General features: G+C 31.3%; 2 protein-coding genes across 2 annotated transcripts; both read left to right on the top strand.

Annotated features, from left to right (window-relative positions):
* The first annotated feature begins 6033 nt into the window (after window positions 1–6033).
* LOC146930212 (uncharacterized) lies at window positions 6034–8822 on the top strand. The gene is made up of 5 exons (XM_085707512.1): window positions 6034–6364; window positions 6698–6837; window positions 6953–7355; window positions 7470–7680; window positions 8234–8822. The coding sequence occupies exons 1-5, from the start codon at window positions 6034–6036 to the stop codon at window positions 8820–8822; spliced, it is 1674 nt and encodes a 557-aa protein (XP_085563638.1).
* Window positions 8823–19400: 10578 nt separating this feature from the next.
* LOC146930211 (UDP-D-apiose/UDP-D-xylose synthase 1) lies at window positions 19401–22550 on the top strand. The gene is made up of 9 exons (XM_085701829.1): window positions 19401–19819; window positions 19909–20001; window positions 20200–20307; window positions 20980–21094; window positions 21184–21317; window positions 21416–21517; window positions 21603–21695; window positions 21785–21920; window positions 22008–22550. Exons 1-9 carry the CDS (start codon window positions 19541–19543, stop codon window positions 22118–22120), a joined length of 1173 nt encoding a protein of 390 aa, XP_085557955.1. The 5' UTR covers window positions 19401–19540; the 3' UTR covers window positions 22121–22550.
* The last annotated feature ends 454 nt before the right edge of the window (window positions 22551–23004 follow it).

Raw genomic sequence — 23004 nt, 5'->3', positions numbered from 1 at the left:
TGAATTTCATCAAACTTAATTACTCCACTAACTACAATTAGTAAGATTATCTTCCCCTCACACTGAAGTTTGTAGCAGCTGCGAGGGAATGGTACTCTACCTCTGTAGAGGAACAAGATACATTGTTTTGCTTCTTGGATTTCCAAGGAAGAAGCAATAGCCCCAAAATTGAATGCATGGTAATCAAACACCCTTTCCAATTCACATCACTAAAACCCGTAATTTGTAATTGAGTTGCAAGGAAAAAGCAAGCCATGACCTGATAACACAACACCCAAAATTTTGTACGAAAAATAATTCATTCTTTAGCATTTCCCTTCTCGAGTTTTTTCAAATTTATTTCATTTGAATCGTCTCCTTCCCTTACTCTATTGGCGCCTTTCTCTCCCACCGGACTATAGCACACGTTCATCTTTATCGCATTGTTACATGTAGGGGAGAAACCATGAAGCAAGTTGTGCAAACTATTATAAGTTGTGTACACATGCAGGCCGCAACTTCTACAATAACTTTGTCGCATACAAGGCACTCCATCACCGTGGTCTTTGTTTTCGCACCACCACGACCTTCGTCTTCGCACTGACACGCCATCCTATCACCTTGTTAAAATTTGATGTTACCTATTTTGTAGATTTATTCTTCTTGATGAGAGGCGGAGGGAAAACGTATTGACATTTTGATGAAACATGGAAGATTATTTTTGGGAAGAATTTATACTAAATTATTTTTTTATAAAATAAATTTGTTTAAAATTGTTAGCTATTTTTATAATAATTTAATTGAATTAAATCAAATAATTATTTAATTTAGTTTAATGAATTAAGTGTCTAAAAATCAAATTATAACTGAATGTATTTTTTTATTTAGTAAATCGTGTACTTTTAAAATTAATCAACACTTATTTTTTTGTATTTTTCTCTCGTATCAAACAATATAGTATCAAATTTTTCTTTTCTATTTCTCTCTTCGATCTCACTCTTGTAGGAACAAAGTTGGTCGAGGTACATTTTCTAATTTTGATGATATTTTGAGAATAACAATATAAAAGAATAATTTATCCTCTAATATTTACTTAATTGTGCATGTTATAATATCTTATCAAACAAAGTCAAAGAAGAAGGAGTTGGCTCAACTGGATTGTATTGTTTGTTGAATTCAAGTACAACACAAAATGTGTCTAGCATATGCAACATCATCTGGTATTTCTCCGTCAACTAACATGGAGTGAAGTACAAAGCTTATGATACGAAGAGGAATTGTTTTATATAGTGCGTCTATTACTCAATCATGCTTGCATATGATTAACTACTTGTGTGTATTTCTCTAATACTATATATGTGTTTGTATTGAAATTGTGCCAAAAGGAATAATCATAAACACACTGATGAAATATAAGGTTTTAGCACAGAAGTCAATCCTCCCCAGTATGGATCATTTTGAATCACACAAAGTTGTAGAAATACAACCTTAAAGTTTGTTTTGTCATGCGACATCTACAAGATACAACAAATTTATCCAACATCTCTACAACATACAACAGATTATATCAACTATTCTTTTCTCAAGAATTATGAATAGAACTTGTCCTTCACATTTGAAGGTGAGGAACCAATGAATATTGAGGAAAAATGCACCAATATTTAATAAGAACACACGTTTTGAAAAGAGAAATGATATTTTGACAACCACTTTTTAACAACTTTTGGACAACTTTCTCTCTCATACTCACATGATGTTGTTATCCTCCCTCTTCCTTTTTCTCTCTCTATTGTTTTTGACCAATAAGAAGTGAGAAAAACAAGGTTGTCAACAAAGTTGTCATCAAATGGATGTCAAAATATCATTACTTTTTTAAAAATCTATTGAACAAGAAATCACTTTGTAAATCCTCTTCTTCGGAGTTATTTTCTTGTGTAATATTTTGGTATTAATTGTTTTATCGTCTTTATGTTATTCAAACACAAACATATTTTGTAACTCGCCCAGTAATGGCATAATATCAAGTTGGAATTGATTATTTCCACTAAGGTAGTTGCTTAAAAAAAAAAGGCTAAAGTGCACTTTTCCCCCCTTAACTTTCAAAAACTTGCAATTTTGGCCCCCTAACTATGAAAACTACAATTTTGGCCCCCTAAGTTTTAGCCCCATTGCAAATTTGGTCATTTTGGTCAATTTTGACCGGTCAATGCCCATGTGGCATGCCACGTGGGTAATTATTAAATTAAAAAAATTAAAAAAAGCCACTTAATCATTTTTTAATTAAATAAATAAAAAATCTAATTAAAAATATTTAAAAAATCAGGAAAATTGAAAAATTAATAAAAAAATTGAAAAAAATTCTGAAAATATTAAAAAATTCTGGAAAAATGAAAAATTAATAAAAAATTCAGGAAAATTGAAAAATTAATAAAAATGAAAAAATACGGAAAAAATTTAAAAATTCTGGAAAAATAAAAAAAATATGAAAAAATACGGGAAAAATTTAAAAATTCTGGAAAAATTATTAAAAATAAAAAATGATTAAAAAATAAAATAATCTAATAAAATGAAAAAAATAAAAAAGATTAAAAAATTCTGAAAATATTAAAAAATTCTGGAAAAATGAAAAATTAATAAAAAATTGAAAAAAATATTAAAAAAATTCAAAATTTTCGAAAAAATTAAAAATATTAATCATTTTTTAAAAAAATGAAATTTTTGAAATTAATTTCGAAATTTTCATTAGTATATACGTCGACTTAGGTTTTTTCAGTGTATTTATTTCCAAAAAAAATTCCGGGAATTTTTGTGTATTTATAAACCGGAAATTTTTGTGTATTTATAAACCGAGAATAAGGGAAAAAAATATGTGTATTTATAAACCGAGCTTAGGTTTTTTGTGTATTTTTCGAAATTTCGAAATTTCCATTAGTATTTTTTCCGGGAATTTTTGTGTATTTATAAAACGGGGATTTTTGTGTATTTATAAAACGGGAATTTTTGTGTATTTATAAACCGGGAATTTTACAATGAAAATTTCGAAATATGCATATTACAATGAAAATTTTGAATTTTTTTAAATATTTTCCAGAATTTTTATTTTTCATTATTTTTCATTTTATTAGATTATTTTATTTTTTAATCATTTTTTACTTTTATTAATTTTTCCAGAATTTTTAAATTTTTTCCGTATTTTTTCAATTTTTATTAATTTTTCAATTTTCCAGAATTTTTTTATATTTTTTTGAATTTTTTATTAATTTTTTATTTTTCCAGAATTTTTTAATATTTTCAGAATTTGTTTTCAATTTTTTTTATTATTTTTCATTTTTCCAGAATTTTTTAATATTTTTTTCCTGATTTTTTTAATATTTTTAATTAAATTTTTTATTTATTTAATTAAAAAATGATTAAGTGGCTTTTTTTTATTTTTTTAATTTAATAATTACCCACGTGGCATGCCACATGGGCATTCACCAGTCAAAATTGACCAAAAGGACCAAATTTGCAATGGGGCTAAAACTTAGGGGGCCAAAATTGTAGTTTTTATAGTTAGGGGGCCAAAATTGCAAGTTTTTGAAAGTTAAGGGGGGAAAAGTGCACTTTAGCCAAAAAAAAACTAAGGTGGTTGGTTGGATTAAGGAAGACCAAAGTTTACTGCTAGTGATTTACATCGTATCTGAGACAGTTGGTCGAATCAACATTTTTAGTCCGTGTAAAAATTTTCATCAGCATTTTTCTTTTCATTTTTTATAGTTTCTTTTTTCTCCTTTGATTGATTTTCTCTACTTTTTATATTTTTTATTATTCAATAGTAATCCAAATTATCCTGCCCAACTTAACCCAAACGTAATCAATTGGTTAATCTGATTTTATTGCTAAGAATTCAAATTTTCTCCCAAACCCAAACCGATCAAACTCATATCCATCCTTTCAAATCCCAAATTTTCTCTTTCTATAAACCTAAATGTTTTTTTTTTTGGAAGGGATAAACCTAAATGTTAACAACCTATTTATTTTAGGAAAATGTTAACAAGTGTCTTTAAAACACTTGATAAAAAGTTTAAAAAGGAATTTTAATCCTTAAAATTTATAAAAAATGATTTTTTTTTATTTCTAAAATTATCACTTGTTTTTTATTAATTTCTTAACAAGTACATTTATAGACAAGATCCAATATTTTATGTGTAAAAAAGACTACCTAAATATTTTAATACTTAACACGATGGCCCTACCCAAATCCAAATCAATCAAATTTGATTAGTAAAAACTTAAATCCGGTTTTTTCTACCTTATTCCTTTATGATTTGGGGATAATTTACACCTTTCAAAGAAAGATTTCATTTTCTTCATCTTTATTTTTAAGGTCATGTTAACTTGTGCTCTAAGGACACATGTTAAACAACACAAAATTAGAAACATTCTCTTGATACTTGTGCATTTAATCAATTAAAAGTTAAAAATTAAATTCAATGCACGGATTATAACAAAAAAAAATTACATTTAACGTGTGTCTTAAAGGCACAAGTTAGCATTTCCCTTATTTTTAAAATTAATTACCATTTTTTTTCATAAACATCAAACTTTTTTTATTTCATTCATTTAACCTATGATCCTCATATCATTCGTTTCATAATCCTTAAATCTTACTCCCTCCGATCACTATTATAATCAAAAGTTCATTTTTTAGATTCATTTAATAAATGATGTATGTGATTTATATATAATTTTTTTATTTTGGGGTTCATGATTTCACTATGACACTTGTTTTGCAACGTACATGCAATTCTTTATTAGTTGTAAATACTTAACACATGTTTCTACTCTACGCTTTCACGTGGATGAGATTCAAAAGGGTTAAAGAAAGGTGGCATTTACTATGCACACTACACATTAAAAAGAATACTCTGACCCAAAATAACTAGACACCACTGCCGTTCAAATGCATATACCACTATGAAATTATGTAAAGACGTGTGTAGCTATTGAGCTATTACAGGTGATAGTGCCAAAATTTTCCAATAGAAAGGATGCATTTTTTTTTAAGAAACAAAAGAAAAATAAATTAAATAAACCACACCACAAAGTAAGTACAAGACATATTGCCAAAATTATAAGTGATATGGGCATGGTGAAAGGATGCATATGTGCATGAGTCATGACAAAATTTTACTTTTTTTGGTTACTGGGGTACAAATTTTTTAAGGCAAGAATCATTGTGATTCCATATCACACCAACTGGCAACTAGGTTGTGTTATATGTGTGTGCGTGTTAACCTGTTTAACCCACTTTTTTGGATAAGCAGGGGCGAATGCTTGCACAATCAGGGGTAGCTATGGCTACCCAAAAAAAATTAAATTATTGAGATTGTAGGTATATTTTTATATTTAGCTACCTCTAATAATATATATTTGGCTACCTCAAGTTCGATTTTAGGTGCAATATATATATGGCCACCTCGTAAAAATATTGTTAGCTTCGCCGCTGACTGCATAAGGAAGGAAGGAGTTAGAATGAAGACACCTAGGTCCTCTCCCATGAATTTACCATGCAGTGAAATCCTTGTCTTTTATTTTTTCTTAGCATGACCTTTAATAGATTTACATGTCCTTAAACATTTCTTACCATGACCCTTTACAACATAGACCACAAAGTTATTAACAAAATTGATGGCAACCGATAGTTGTAGGATATTTATTACTAACTCTATTTCGTAAAAATAACTGCTCAAATAGCTGATAAATATAAAATGTCATAAAAAGGTGTTTTTAATTCTTAATTAAATTTATATAAATTGATATTTGAGTGTTTAGGATTTCTTAATTCATAATAAAAATTATTATAGTGGTCCATCAATAGTCCCTTATTTTTTTGTCCATATTAGGGCTCAGAAATTATTAACATAAGGTAGAAAAAAGACATTCCAACTTCCATCCTATAATTCAAAACGGAATTCATCATACATTATTTTGAAATGATTAATAAATAATATTTTGTTGCTTTGTAAAATAAAATAAAAAATTGTTAACAAAATAATTACCTCCTGCTTGTCAATGACAAGGGACATACACTCTACAAGTCACCCAGAAAGAATTATTGAAGCTGTGCAAGTGGTCAAAGATAGATTGTCGGATGCTATGCGTAACATATTGGAAGCTGAGTTCACAGAAAATGAGGTTTTCCTAGCCGCTAAAAATTTAAAGCCTCATGCGGTCCCGGGGCCGGACGGAATGTCTGCTTTATTTTATCAACAATTTTGGAGTATAGTTGGCAAAGATGTGACTTCTTTTGCTTTGAAGATTCTCAATGGTGGTGGAAACCCGAGCAACATTAATTATACATATATTTGTCTTATTCCAAAAAAGAAGAAGCTGAAGGTGCCAGGTGATTTTTGACCTATTTCTCTTTGCAATGTCATTTTTAAAATAATTACGAAAACAATTGCAAATAGGTTGAAATTGATTCTTCTGGATTTCGTTGGAAAATTCCAAAGTGCTTTTGTGCCGGGACGTTTAATTGCTGATAATGCCTTACTAGCTTTTGAATCTTTCCATTATATGAGGAAAAAAAGAAAAGGCAAGAAGGGGTGTGTGGCGTTAAAGCTAGATATCTCAAAAGCATATGATCGTATCGAGTGGAAATTTTTGATTGAGGTGCTTCAGTCTATGGGTTTTTCTCAAAAATGGCAGAACTTGATTTTCATTTGTATTTCCACAGTTTCTTTCTCCGTGTTGTTGAATGGAAGTCCTTGTCAGAAGTTTTATCCTCAACGAGGTCTCCGTCAAGGGGACCCTTTATCTCCTTACCTATTTATCTTATGTGCTGAGGTTTTTTCTGGGCTTCTAAATAAGGCACAAGTAGAAAAGGGCCTTCATTGAATTCAAATAGCTAGAGGAGCTCCAAAAATTAATCATTTATTTTTTTGCAAATGATAGCCTCATTTTCTGTAGGGATTCTTTTCAAGATTCTCAGACCATTCAAGAAATTCTTAATACTTACCAATCTGCTATTGGTCAACTTATTAATTTGGACAAATCTGAAATCTCTTTTAGCCGAAATGTACCTGATGATCGAAAAATTTTGTTCCAAGGTTGGATGCAAATTAAGGTTGTTGAGTGTCATTCAGAGTATCTGGGGCTGCCTGCTTTTGTTGGTAGGTCTAAGAAACAGGTTTTCAATTTTGTCCAAGATAGGGTGTGGAAGAAGCTGAAAGGTTGGAAAGAAAAATTTCTATCAACTGCTGGGAGAGAAGTTTTGATCAAATCAGTGGTTCAAGCTATTCCTACGTATGTGATGAGTTGTTTTCTACTTCCGATGGGTTTATGTGAGCATATTGAAAGTATGATTAGTAAGTTCTGGTGGGGTAGTAAGCAAGGTGAACGTAAAATCCATTGGATTAAATGGGAGACATTATGTAAGTAAAAAAAGAAAGGTGGAATAGGCTTTCGAACATTCCATGAGTTTAACCTTGCAATGTTGTCTAAACAAGGGTGGCGTATTATGCACAACGACGACTTATTGATCTCACAATGTTTGAAAGCAAGGTATTTTCCTAGAAGCAATTTCTTGAAAGCTTCAACTGGTTACTGCCCAAGTTATACATGGAGAAGTATTTTGCAAGCACGAGTGGATGTTATTGAGAAAGCTGGTATTTGGAGAGTAGGAGACGGTCGTCTAATTAATGTATGGGAGGATAATTGGTTTCCTTATCAAAATGGATACAAGATTTGGTCCCTTAAACCCCCTAATTGTGATATTAGTTTTGTTTCAGATCTCATTCACCATGATATTCGATGTTGGAATGCTCCGTTAATTAATGAATTTTTTTCTCCCTTTTGAGGCTCAACAAATTCTTCAATTGCCAATTTCTTTCTCTCAATTGCAAGATGAATTTGTGTGGGGTGCTTCACGGTCAGCTACTTTTTCTGTGAAGAGTTCATACCATTTCTTAAAGGCAAGGCGTGAAGCAAATGACTCACATAGCTCAATGCAGGACAATAATCACCAAGTGTGGAAAAAATTATGGAAAATAAAAAGTATTCCAAAACACATCCACTTTTCTTGGAGGATTCTACATGAAAAACTACCAGTAAAAAATGATCTGTTTAAAAGAAGAATAAGTAGCAATCCATTGTGTGTTCTTTGTAGGGAACATAATGAGACAATTTCACACCTCTTTATGGAGTGTCATTGGTCAAAGCATATATGGTTTGCTTCCTCTTTAGGTGTGGTATTTAATTCGCATGATTCCAGGTATGTTCCTTTTCATAAGTGGTTAGAGGAAAATATTATTGATGTCGTTGAGGATATTATAGTCCATGTTCTGGCCTTGTGTTATGAGATATGGTGTGCTAGAAATAAGAAATGTTTTGAGGGGACTGATGTTGATGTGGCTGCCACTATTAAAAATGCACAAAGATCTATTGTGAATTTTAAGAGTGCTAGTAAGGTGTTGGTTGAGACACTAAGTGAAGGTCCAATTTTGCCAATATCTGATGTTCATTGGACACCTCATTTTAGTGGTTTCTATAAGCTTAATGTTGACGCAGCGGGTCCGGTAGAGGGTGATAAGTGGGGTATTGGTGTTGTTGTGAGAGATTATGAAGGTGTTGTGGTTGGTGCTAGTTCTTGGCAAGTATCTTCATTACCAGATTCAGAGGTTGCAGAAGCCTTAGCTATGCGGAAAGGTTTGGAATTTGCAAAAGACATGTCCTTTCTAAATCTTATAGCAGAATCAGATGCTTCTAATGTGATTTTAGCATTGAATGCTCACCAACAATCTTCCAACTATGTTCTATTATTCGAGATTGTATTAGCTTTAATGGTAGTTTTCGTAGTTTAAATTTTTTGCATATTAGGCGTGAAGCCAATCAAGTTGCTCATTATTTAGCTAAATATGCTCTTAAGAGTTTAGATTGCATATGGATCGAAGAAACTCCGCCTTGTATTTCTGCAGTCTTGGCATTTGATTTATTGCCAGACTTTCGTTAATGAAATTGTTTTTCAAAAAAGACAAGGGACATACACTAGTTTGTTTACCAAATTCAACTTTTAAATCAAGTTCTACTCATTTAATTAATAAATTATGTTCAACTAATTAATTTCCCAATAAAGTCTCAAACAAGTTTTATATCTATCTTAAGCTTCATGACATTCACGTGTTTGCAGTCCGCCTTCAAGTGACGGTGATTGACGTCGATATCTTTTGCCTCCTTCGACGAAGTATTCTAAATTTTTTCTCGAATGATAACTATTTTAATTTTTTAACTTTTGTTAATTCTTAAAAAAAAAAACTTTTGTTATTTGACTGGGATTCTTTTTCTGCTACAAGTCACTCATATGGGTCAAGGGATAGAGAATTCATTGGCGTGGATTTAGCTCTCCTTATTCATAAGAAGACTTCTTTGATAGATGATAAGTAAATATTTTTATGATAAGTAAATTATATGGTAACTTTTTATGAAAGTTTGTGTAATAAAGTACATAGAAAATTGAACATTTTGACATTTTTAAAAAAATATTACTTAACTAGTATGGACACCCGTGCCAAGCACGGGCTAAAATTTCACATACTTCGGGGAGAGAATATTGTGATGTATCAATTGTTAGTTAAAGTCCAACATTGGATAAATGAGCAGAGGTTGTACAACAAATAAGTAAATGAACGCATATAATTAAGCCTAAATATTTTGAAAGAAGACGCATTATCATTCTCACATGTGGTTGCTCTTTTTGCAATGTATCGATTTGCATTAATGTTGACTACCTAAGAAGGACTTAAAGTGGTATGATATCTCGGTTCAACATTGGAGGGGAGCAGAAGTGGTTCTTGACGGTGGACCATTAACACAAAGAGTCTCATACTTAATGTATATATGTTAATGTGTCCAGTGTGAGTTAAAATTCGACATTAAATGCAAGAGTAAATGTTGAGAAACATATAAGTGAGGTGGCTCATATACTTAAAGTCTTAAGCCTTTGGGTGAAGATATAGAGTTATCTAGGCATGGCATTGGGGCGGGGTGGGGACGGGTTTTACTTTCCCCATCCCTATCCCTGACTCTCATATACTTACTCATTACCTTACCCATACCCAACAGGGATGAGGAATTGAATCACATCCCCGTCCCCAACGGGTTTGGTATCCCCGCCTCATCTCTGTCCCCATAATGAATTATTATTTTTCAATAAAAAATAAGTTTTTTTAACCTCGAGGAAAATGTTGTAATGCATTATCCAATAATATGCTTATTTTAACATTTCATTGAGTGAATTAGTTGGTTGCTTCTTTAAATATCAATTGCAAATTTTATAAAATGTCAAATATCAATGGATGATAAAGTAATTTTCTACAATGGGATGGGTTTGGGTATGGGTTCGGGGTGAGTACCTATATCTATGTTATACCCATGTTTTGAAGTCGGGGAAAACACAAACTCATAGCCAAACCCAGTCAAAAAGGAGAAAACTCGTCAAATCGGGGTTGATTTGGACGGGTAACCGCGAATATGAGTTTTGTTGTCATGTCTAGTGTTATCCTCATTTATGTGGTTGCTCTTGGTTGAATGTGGTGTTACCATACTCAACATGTCTCTCTTCAATCCAATACGAAATAAACCCCCTCATTGAAACCCTTTTCCTTTATGTTCAACATTCTTGTGGTCCTCCAATCTAATTTTTATATCTACATAATATTCATCTTAACCATAAAGGAAACAACATTGGATATTGAAGTGGCACAAATAAAGTATATGTCTCATATATTTGTTTGAACTCTACACACACACTTTCAATATTAATGTCTCGACCTTTTTCAACTGCATTACCATCGTTGATTATTAGTTTTGCAACATCATCACACATAACATAAGTAAATTATGCATTCTAGCACCCTTTGAAAGATTGATAATAATCTAAAATACAAATTGGTCTGGTCTTCTTGTTCGACGTGATCTATAACATAGAAAATCATTTTTGCGAGTACATTATGCTCATCAATGTATTTTTTAAGCTCTCAACCAAAGACAAATTAAGATCTTGATCGTCAACATTCGCATTGTATAAAGAAATATTGTATTTAAAATGTTCATTTGACTCTTAAACTCAATTGTTGGTGCATAATCAGAACCTAACATCAGACTACCATTGCAATTATAGTTTTCACCAATAAGAATGAGTGGTGACAGTCCACCTCTATCTTTTTTTCTTTTTTTGAAGAAAACGATCCACCACTATATCAAGGTGAACGAAAACATATTACTGTAAACTTTAATATTATCCTGGTAGTGTCAACTATTTGGATGACCACCATGTACTTTAACTAAGGGTCCTGCTAACCAGTGCCCTGGGTGCAGCGGTTAAGCTTATCATAAAACGGAATTATTACCTCAAAAGGATGCTGCTTTTGACATTATTATCAATTAATTACACAATTTCAATGCATTAACTGCTATATAATTTCCTTTTTCATATTCTTAACCAGTGCCCCGGGGGCATTGGTTAGCATTTCCCTTTAACTAAATAATAGTTGGCAAGCTTCCACTATTAATTTATTTTTCTACTTAGTTATACATTAATTATTAAGGCTTAATTGCATGTTTGACCCTTATGTTTATCTTAGTTTTCATGTTTGTCCCTTATGTTTTAAAAGTTTCTATTTGGTCTCTTACGTTTTAAAAGTTTCAGGTTGGTCTCACTTTGGAGTAAGTTAGTCCCTTCCATCACTTAACATTTAAAGATTCAGGTTGACAATAGCGGTGATGGAACTTAACTTATATAGAAAATCAATTTTAAAACATTTTTTTTAATATTTTTTGTTTTTTTAAACTCAATATCATGTCGCGGAAGGGACTAACTTATCTCAACGTGAGTAACGTTTTGGACCAACTTGAAACTTTTAAAACATAAGAGACCAACTTAAAAACTAAAATAAACATAAGGGATCAAACATGCAATTAAGCCAATTATTAACTATTTGTTGGTTATATTGTGTTTATTCGTTTTTTATAGTGTACTTATGAATGTTTATTTTTCAATTAATCTATATTATATTTTTTTTTATTGATGAATCTATATTATACCGTAAACATTGGATTTAAAAGTAGAGTTGAATATGTTTTTCATCCCTATAAAATTAACAACTTTCCTTTTTTGTCCAAATAAAAAAAATTAATTTGTGCTAAAACCATTATTTTTAACTATTCTTAAACTTTTAATTTTTATCGATTTTTTGTCTATGTGTTTAGAACATAATTTTTTTTATTTAAAACAAATCAAGCCAGGTTGATTTGTTATTGATGTTTTATCTACGGTTAATTAGAAACTATTACTACTCACAAAAACCAACGAATGAACTTATCATTGATTTGTTATTAACCTTTTACCCTTAAAACGTTTCTTTTTTACCACGTTACCCATGTATGGAAAGTGTTGTTACACCGTCGTCGAATTTTGTGATTAATCAGTGTCATTTTTTTTAGAGGATAATCAGTGTCATGTTGTTTCGCATTGATCTTGATTAAAATTAATTGCAATAATGATGTTTATAAATTATATAACATGGTTGTATTTTAGATTTGGTTTGAAGTAAACATGAAATAGTACATATGGACACTTAAAAATTTGCAATTAGTCAATTAATGTTTTTTTTTTTTACAAAATCAATTAATGTTTTTATATTAAAATATTACTTTTTACAGAGTATTTTAATTTATGAATGCATCCTTATGAAGTAAATCATCTTTTAGGCATATTGTTTTTCATCAAGCATATTCTTCTCATTTGCACACCAAACAACTTAATTTAAAACGTAATAGTTGACTAAAAAAAATGAAATGGTTTTATGGTACATAAATGCTATTAACTTGCACTTTCTCTTTTGAATTATATCAATTAATTTGCACTTCGTATTTTTGGTTTATTTTAATTTTAAACCGAAGAAATTAGCATTGTTTTGTACGGAAAAAAATAGCATATTTTTTAACCTTTTTTTTAAAAAAAAAACCACTCGTATGATTTTATTTTTATTTTTATGATGTATGTATGTAAGGGAAAAAATATACTGTGTGCAGATTATTTCAGAAATTTGGTAGTAAATAAGGTAATAACTTTTGTAAATAAAATATTATTAAGAAAATGTACGCAATCAAATACAAATATTATGTAATGCATATGTGTATCGATTAATATCTTATGCAATCTAAATAATTCAATTTGTGGAAAGTAAAAAATTTACTCACTAACCATAACAAAAATTAAAGAGAAATTCTACATTATTTGGGAATGATTAGAATATGGAAACTCATAAATCTATTACATTGAACCGTATAGAGTAGAACCAATTTGCCCCAATCATAAATTCACCATTTTTTTTTTGCACCAATCATATAGGATGGTCTTGAAAAATACATCACAAAGAGTACAATGGTAGAAGAGCGTTTAGAAACCATTGTATATATGTGTAATAGTGATATTAAAAATCAATATAAATTAATTGTGATCAATGACGGATTTAAAGTTATTGAAATAGTATTCTCTAGAAAAAATAACATTAATAAGGAGTATATTTGATAGTAGAAAAAAATGCACCTAGTAAATTGCAAATGAGCTTATATTTAAGGACACGAAAATTATTCAAATAGGGCTTATAATTAGTTAGGGAGGGATGGATTATCGGCCAAACATTGAACCGTATAATTCTCTTGAGTAAAATATGCTAAATATGTTTAAATTCATATTAAGAGATTATAAATTACATTATAAGTTAAAATAAGATGCTTATCATTTAAATTAGTTCGACATACGTTTTACATATATATGGTCAAAATAAAAGTTCCATATATACAACGTGAAATTAAAGTTCCATAAAAGATAAGTAAAGGTGTATATCATTTTCATTTATTTTGAATTGAGATTGAAATTTGAATATGTGTATAAAAACATTGTAGAATTATATTAGAGAAGTAATAAATGCTAGAAGAAAAATGTAATGCCATGTGTACTTTGGCTCATAGAAGTATTCTTTTATATTATATAAAGATTTAAAAAACTTAAAGAGTGCCTAAGGAGCACTCGTTAACAAGATCCATATTTTTATAAGCGATCATGAGACTTTTCATTATTCTAAATCTAATAAGTTCTTGGAGTCCAACACACCTATATTTGTTTAAGAAATGATACTTGTACAATTATTTTGTGATAATATTTTGACAATTTTCTCTAAGTGATGTTCTTATCATCTCTCTTCCTTTTTATCTCTCCATTGTTTTTTATCAATAAGAAGAAAGAAAAATAAAGTTGTCATCAAATAGTTATACAAATACTATTACTCATTTATTTTAAGAAAAATGTCCTCAAATAGTTATACAAATACTATTACTCATTTTTTTAAGAAAAACAAGGTCAATCATACCGAATTTTTATTATAGAGAAAAGTCATAAGGATTTGATCTACCTTTTTGTTTGCATTGTGAATTATTGCATTAATAATATTTAATCCTTATCTTTTTTTTGTCAGATAGCCTAGTGGTTAGTATTCACCTTTTTCAAAGTGAATAAGTGGAATGTCCGAGGTTCGAACCCCGATCCCTACATATAACAATGCAAGTCCCTGCCAACTGAGTTATGCTCACGGAGATCTTTATCTTTCTTTCAATAAAAAAAAATACATCATTCTCTCTCACGCCAAAATAAAGTTTGGTTCATAATTTAAATAATACTTGTAATTTGCAGTTGGCATGATAAATGGATCAATAATATCTATCTCTATAATGTTGTACCTTATGTTCACATTAGTGACACTAATCATCGTCACTGTAATTTGTGGGAGAATAGAGATTGGAACTTTAACAGACTCTATATCAATCTCTCTTCCTTCTACCAAAATTGTATTCGTAGCATTATCATTGATCATGACACCGATGATAGGCTCATTTTGAGTGGTTCACCTAATGGTATATATTCGACTAGTCATGAATATAGGTGGTTGGATCATAACTCATCTCAATTTGTTACACTCGCTACTTCTTGGGGTTGGATTTGGAGGTTACCAATTGCTGAAAACCTCAAACATTTTTGTTGGTTAGTGATGCATGGTAGTCTTCCTACCAATGCCTTTAGAGGCTTACACCATCTTACCACTAACACAGCTTGTCAAAGGTGTGGTGTGGCTGTAGAAAGTGATATGCATACTCTTCGCGATTGTCCCAGCGCAATGTCTATTTGGAGGTATTTTTGTTCCACTTATCCTAATGATTTTTTACGTGCAAAATTGTCAAAAGTGGTTTAAACACCATTCTACTATTGAGACAGGCATTATGTTCATAGTAACTTGTTTTGAGATCTGCATAATAGAAACAAATAGATTTTTCATAATGTGAAAAAAGATCATTGGCTTTAGTCAATAGTATATTCTCTTATCATTCCTCCATTGTTGTTGCTATTGGTCCTACTAATAAGCATCACATGGTGCGTCGTGTTCGTTGGTATCCTCCCCCATAAGGTTATATATTAAAGTAAATATGGACTACTCTTCTTTTAGCAATCCAAGCCATGCAGGTTTTGGATGTCTTTTGAGGAACGATAGCGGTATCTGGATTCATGGTTTTTCCGGATCTTGTGGAAAAACTTCTAATTTATTGTCTGAACTTTCAGCTATATGGAGAGGTGTTAGCCTATATTTTTAAAAAGGGCCATCAATAAATACAGTCAAACTAAGTTGACCTTGTAATTGAAGAAATAAAGATTGTACTCTTATCTTTATCGAAGTTGGACTTGTTGGAGTTGCTCGAAGCACATGTTTCGGTTCGACAAGCGAAAGTTATCAAAGGGCAGTTTTGTTTCGGATAAGGTCAAGCAACGGATATTTATAAGACACATTCGAAATTCAAATCGAATGGATACGTATTGTTAGTTTACTACAGTTATAGGTTTAAATTCGAATCTAGGTAGTTATTTCTATTTGTATAAATAGTAGTTTTTCCCAATGGAAAAGTGGTCACAATCCAATCATACACAAAACTTACACTCAAATTATCCGTATGGAAGCGAGAAAGGAGTCACAAGTTGAAATGTATGAATCTGTGTACCAATTTACATTCAATCAATGCAATTTAATCTTATTCTCTTAAATGTCTTTACATTTTACTTGTTACTTGTGAGCAATTCATTTTACTTTTACTCAACAAATTTCGATTGAGTTCAACTGGGTTGAATTCGATTGCTTTATTTACTTCTGTTTATTTGGTTCTTTAAGAACAATAATAACTTTCTTGGAAACAACGAAGCACAATATGTCCTTGAGATTTACTAGTTGATCTTGCAAGTAACTATTTTTAAACCAGCGGTTGTTTACCAAAAATCAGTGTAAACAAGAGGTCTTCAAATGACTTGGGATCTGTCTATCATCTTGGAATCTGATTCCCATACAACTTTGGATTTGATTGCATATACTACACAGAATGATTTTCATCCACATGCAACTTTACTCACTTTAATTAGAAAGGTCGTTTCTCTTCATTGGGTGGTTTCCTTTACTCATACCTTGAGAGAAGGCAATGAATGTGCTAGTTGGTTTGCCAAGTTTGGTGCTACCAACGTCGACTCTTTGAAAATATGGACAACTCATCCTCCTCAATTAGATATCATTTTACTTGTAGATATCTCTGGGGCATTAAGGCGGCGAATTAATTAGTATTTTTTTCTTATCTTTTTCTTACTTTTCCCCTTAATAAGAAAAATAGCCTTTGTAAAAATAAAAAGGTCTCGTTAGCACTATCTTAGAGGCAATGGTTAAAAATTTCATAAATAGAAATTTTATCTCAAAAATATAAGTTGTTGCTTTCAATCAAGTAATAATTACACCTTATTTTACACTAAAACTTACTTATTTTGTTTGTTTAACCAATGCTTTTTGGGGCAGTATTAGCATTCTCCAAAATAACAACACATATTTCATCATGTAATTTTAGATTCTTCAAATTTTAATCCTTTACATGGGCTATTTCTAAACATTTTAAAGAGTTGATTTTAGACTTCATGGTTTTGCCCATTAAAAAACAATGAATGACACCGAGCACGATAAACATTAGGGTCAGAACAAAAGAAACTCATGGTTTCATCAAATAAAGTAAAGATGCAATTTTATCATCCATGAAATAACTAGAGAAACTGCAGTTCATATATACTTGATAAACATTACAAGATATACCAAAATGTTGGTTCAACTCAGTCTTTAACAATAAGCCTAAACAAGACTTTACAAGAATGAACACCACTGAGAGAAGGAGCCTGACGAGGAGGTTGCACTTACAAAGATCTAAGACTCTTAAGCAGCGAACCTCGTATGCCATGCCAACTTCAATAAATGAACAAATTGCAAAAAATATGTGATCATGCGGGTCATAAGACATCAATTAAAGTCGGTAATAAAAAGATGAAGCAAAATTACAACCATTGCTAGTAATATAAGATTTTCATCAGTGTTTAGTGGAAATTCTTGTTAAAGATAGTAGAGTGCTATCTTGTTTGTTTGTGAGAATTTCATCGTAGAGTTTAGTGAAGATTCTTGTTGTAAAGATATAAGGGGTGCTATCATGTAATTGTTAGGAAGATCATTAGGAGCCTTGGGGTGAGACTTGCTTTGTAACAAATTTTTTAATATATTGAAATCCTTCACGAGGTCTGAAATTGAATTTATAGTGTTTCTCGACGTTATTCTTTCAGTTTCAGACCCAATCCTCTTCTTGGTTAAAGGATCGCTTTGTGAGTACTTTTCTTCACTCCGATCTGGTTTTGGTTGGTGGATTATGTTGGTTTGCGTCGGAGATTTGCGGTTGTTTCGGGGTCGATGGATGTTCGTTAACACTTGCTATTTTGTGGTTTTTGTTTATGCTCGTGTTTTCTCGTATTGTTTTTGTGTTTCATTTCTTGATTAGAGATTGGGTGACAAATTGACAACAGATCTGGCCATTTTGCGGTGGTTTGGTTTCATAAATCCGAAAGGGTTTGGTTCTATTAACCCGAAAGGGTCTCTTTGGTTACTAACGTATTGAACTCATCCCTCGATCTATGTTTTTACGCATATGCTTGAAACTTGTTGTGTTTGGTGGTATGACCTCTTCGACTCTCTGGTATTACAGGTCTGTTGAGATATGCAAGCTTCAAGATGTCATGTCTTCCTCCGCTCTAGTACTGTTTATGCTCAAAAGAGCTTCAATGCGGCTGATGTTATTAGATAGTTGGTGGCACTTAGATTTTGTATCGTGTTGGCGGTCAATCTATTCGCCATTTTAATTTTTGGTCCTAAAAAAAAGTTTTAATGTTGGTTCCTTAAAAATAAATTAAAAAAATTTGGTTTTGAATATACACACGTGGAATACATGCGACGGTGGTGAATGCGTGTTGTCACAAACCTTCCAATCGCGCGCTGGACGAAACACGAAAGAACCTTGACCCAAAATTCAATAAGCTGCTGGATAAATCACAAACACGATCTCTTCTTTCAAAAAAAAAAAGCACGTTCTCTTCTTTTTGTCTCTATTTTCCCCCTTTAAAATTAAATATAGTAACATTATTATTCCTTTGTAAAAAAATTGTGTCAATAAAAATGGATTTCTATAACAAGAAGATGACCTATACCGCACATGATCGTGAGTTCAACTCGTGTGACCAACTTTGAGACATGTTTTAACTATGGTGAATCAATAGAGTCTAACTCAGCGGCGAAGCTAGAATCATTTTTACGAAGGGGCTAAATACAAAGAATTTTTTTGAGGTAAAGAAAAATTAAAATTTTTGAAACGTTATATATTAAATTTAAGGGTTAAATATGCTTAATCTCTATAAAAATAGACTAACAATTTTTTCTCAATGTAAACAAATAAGCTATTTGTATTAAACTATCGTCCATTTTATTTGACTATTGATAATTTTTATTGTTAAAAATGCTTTCTTTATAATTTCTGTAGAGACTAAAATGTTAAAATAAGACAAATACATTTATTAATCAAATATTAGTTAAACTTCATAAACTCACCATGATACAAACATGACTCAAAGTTTAAATCGTCAACAAAATTATTTATAGATCAAACATCAAAAAAATCTTCAAGTTGATAATGGAAGTGGAACCAAAGTTTTTACATGTGAGTCAATTATTTTTAGTCTATTGGCTTGATCTCACACAATTAAATATGGATAAATGAGGTGTTTGGGGTTCGAATCCCGACCCTTATATAAATTATGTAATGTCCTTACCAACTGAATTAAGTTCGCGGGGACCGATTTCTTTTCTACAATTGTGTGATTTTCGCTCAAAACGAGGCACTCGCTAGAAACGAGATACTAGTATTAATTAATACGTATTACTAGTATATTGGAGTACAACCATATATATATATATATACACATATATATTAACATCACCACCATTCATATCATATCACTACCATTCAAATCACAAAGAACCTTCACACACTTATCATTTTCACGTTTTTCTTTCTTTTCTTTTCTTTTCTTTTCTTCACTCTCTCTCACGAAGAAACGAATCAAACACCAACAACAATGGCGTCACCATCTTCAACACGCGTAGATCTCGACGGAAACCCAATCAAACCTCTCACAATCTGCATGATCGGTGCCGGTGGCTTCATCGGTTCTCATCTCTGCGAAAAACTCATGTCTGAAACTTCTCACAAAGTTCTCGCTTTAGATGTTTACAACGACAAAATCAAACACCTTTTAGAACCTGAATCGCTTCCTTGGAATGGTCGCATTCACTTTCATCGTCTTAATATCAAGAACGATTCAAGGCTTGAAGGTCTCATCAAGATGGCAGATCTGGTAATTTTCAATTTTGCAATTTTTTTTTTTTTTTGAATTTAGGTTTTTGATTTGTTCTTGAAAATTTGATTTTGGTTTTTTGTGTTTAGGTTATAAATCTGGCTGCAATTTGTACTCCTGCTGATTACAATACACGTCCTCTTGATACAATTTATAGCAATTTCATTGATGCACTTCCTGTGGTGAGTTATTTTTTATTAAAGTTTGAATTTTTATATGATTTGTTATATTGGGTTGTGAAATTGATTAATGGGTATGTGTTATTATGATTAAAGTTTGAATTTTTAAGTGATTTGTTATATCGGGTTGAAAAATTGATTGATGGGTATGTGTGATTTGTGATGTATGATTGAAAATTTGATTTCTTGATGTTTTTTCAGGTGAAGTATTGTTCTGAAAATAACAAGAGGTTGATTCATTTCTCTACTTGTGAAGTGTATGGGAAAACTATTGGTAGTTTTCTTCCTAAAGATAGTCCTCTTCGTCAGGTAAAATTTCATTTTGGTATAGCCTTTTTTTGTTTAATTAAATTAATTGATTTATTTGTTTCAGATCTATGATTCATTTAGTTATGATTATTTAGTTATGTTATGATCTATGATTTGTTAGTTATGATTTTGTGTTTGTATGATTTGAATGTGTCGGTGGTAGTTCAAATCTTACACATCATCTTAATTATAGCCACGTGATTTGTTGTGTATGACCATGTGTTGCAACAACTAACATGCAATAAAGCTTATTTAGAAACTCTTTGATATAAGATAATTTAAAATTTTAGATATGACAATTTGTTTACTTTCTTTCTTGTCTTTAAAGATTTGAGCAGGAAATGACATTTTGGAATAATTAAGATAAAGTAAAATGAATTTATATTTTTCCTTTGTGTTTTTTTGGATCTGAATTTAGATGATGTTGACTTTGCACATTTTTCACATGTATTTGTCTTGTTAGTTATAGGAAATAGGAGATTGACATGTAGTGAAGTGACATGACCTTGCAACATGTTTCATCCTCTTTTAGGATTAGTACTTTATTAGTTTCTTCTAGGGTATTAAATAATGATGGTGAACTTTTTCAATCAATTGTCCTTATCTTTCTTTTTTTTCTGCTTTAGTGCTTTGGAATTGCTTGAGCTATATTGTTTCCAATGTTTTTGTTAGGATCCTGCATACTATATGCTTAAAGAAGATGTGTCTCCATGCATTTTCGGTTCAATCGAAAAGCAGAGATGGTCATATGCATGTGCAAAGCAGTTGATTGAGAGGCTGGTTTATGGTGAGCTGATTTTGCTTTTTTCTTTTCTTGATATGGACTGATTTTGTTTTCAATATTGAATAGTCTCACTGACATGTGATCATTGACAGCTGAGGGTGCTGAAAATGGCTTGGAGTTCACAATTGTGAGGCCCTTTAATTGGATCGGACCTAGAATGGACTTCATTCCCGGTATTGATGGACCAAGTGAGGGTGTTCCCCGCGTTCTTGCATGCTTCAGCAATGTATGTTACACTGTACTAAAGCTATTGTTAACTTTTAGATAACTTAGCTGAAGTTTCGAATAGTCGTTGAACGATTTCTGTCTATTCCTTTTCTGCAGAATCTTCTTAGAGGAGAGCCCCTCAAGCTTGTGGATGGTGGTGAATCCCAGAGAACCTTTGTTTACATCAAAGATGCTATTGAAGCTGTCTTATTGATGATTGTAGGTTATGTGATACTGTGTTCCTTTTAACTTATTGTTGTTGTTGGTCAGTCCACTGAAGGTTATGCGACTTGTTTGTTGACAGGAAAACCCTGCCAGAGCCAATGGCCATATCTTTAATGTTGGTAACCCAAACAATGAGGTTACAGTTAGGCAGCTCGCTGAAATGATGATCCAGGTAAAATGATTGTTTTGTTTTTATTATTTGTCTCTAATATTATTAGATTTTAAGCCTGTCGGGTATTGAACAACTGTTCGATTCTACAGGTCTATTCAAAGGTTAGTGGAACTCAACCTCCTGAAACACCTACAATCGATGTGAGCTCGAAAGAATTTTATGGTGAAGGATATGATGATAGTGACAAGAGAATCCCTGACATGACCATAATCAACAAGCAGCTCGGTAAGTTTAGATCTCCTCATTCGTTCAACCTATTTGATCTTCAACATTACAAGTTAATTTACCTGTGAATGATTGTTGTCTGCTCAGGATGGAATCCAAAGACTTCACTTTGGGACCTGCTTGAATCCACACTTACCTATCAGCACAGGACATACGCCGAAGCCATTAAGAAAGTCATTGCTCAACCAATTGCAAGTTAAAAAGTTCAAACAACGATGGCAGCGCGAGAAGGGCGTTCGTGCCCAAGTACCTTACATATATTTTACTGTTTGAATTTTACATATATGGTAAATTTTCTTCCTAGTAGGCAATAGCCTACATTTTATAGCCCATATGCCTTAATTTATTCCTAGAGAAGTAGGAAAATTATGTGGGGCAATATGTGCTTTATGTAATTTTAATGTAGAGCTTTGCACTATGCACTGCTAAACATATTGAGGCATCATCATCATATATAAAGGGAAAGTGTCTTTTTCTCCTATTTTTTGTTTGTGTTTTTAGAGGTCTGTGTTCATTGCTGTGTCTGTCTTTCCAGATCAGTTGTAAGTTGTAATATTCTGTTGGCAGTTGACACTCAATAGTCATGTGTTCTAAATTATTTGTCATTAATTTATTATTGTTTTATTATTATTGCCCATTTTCCCTCTTGCTCTTACTATCTGGCATTATTCCAAGAGCCTTATTTTTTATATTCTTCACGTGTATGGTATGGTGTGTAGATCCAACATTTTGTTGACTCCCCTTAATTTAATCAAATTAATAATAATACGTTGATGTATAAACAGTGTAAGTAAATTAATATTGAATGAATTAATCTTATTAATTTAGTTTTGATTAAAAATAAATTGGACTTGAAGTAACTTGTTTATGCTTGAAGATATCTAAACTATGCATAATTGATTTTATAATTCAATAATCACTTTTATTTCACAAGGGAATCCAAATAGATCTACAGCTGGTCCGGCTCAAATAGTAGTTGGCGGTTATCCTAGGATTGTTTTGCCTCTACCACTTTTTTTCAGACCATTAAGTAATAATTGTATATTTTAATTTTGCTACAAGTATTTTAATTTATTTTTTTGTC

The sequence above is a fragment of the Medicago sativa genome, chromosome 4 (genome assembly GCF_051527215.1).
Source record: "Medicago sativa cultivar Bolivia chromosome 4, Bolivia_mono, whole genome shotgun sequence".
In the NCBI taxonomy this organism is placed as follows: domain Eukaryota; kingdom Viridiplantae; phylum Streptophyta; class Magnoliopsida; order Fabales; family Fabaceae; genus Medicago; species Medicago sativa.
Note: the sequence above shows the minus strand (reverse complement) of the source record. Positions and strands in the feature narration are given on the sequence as shown.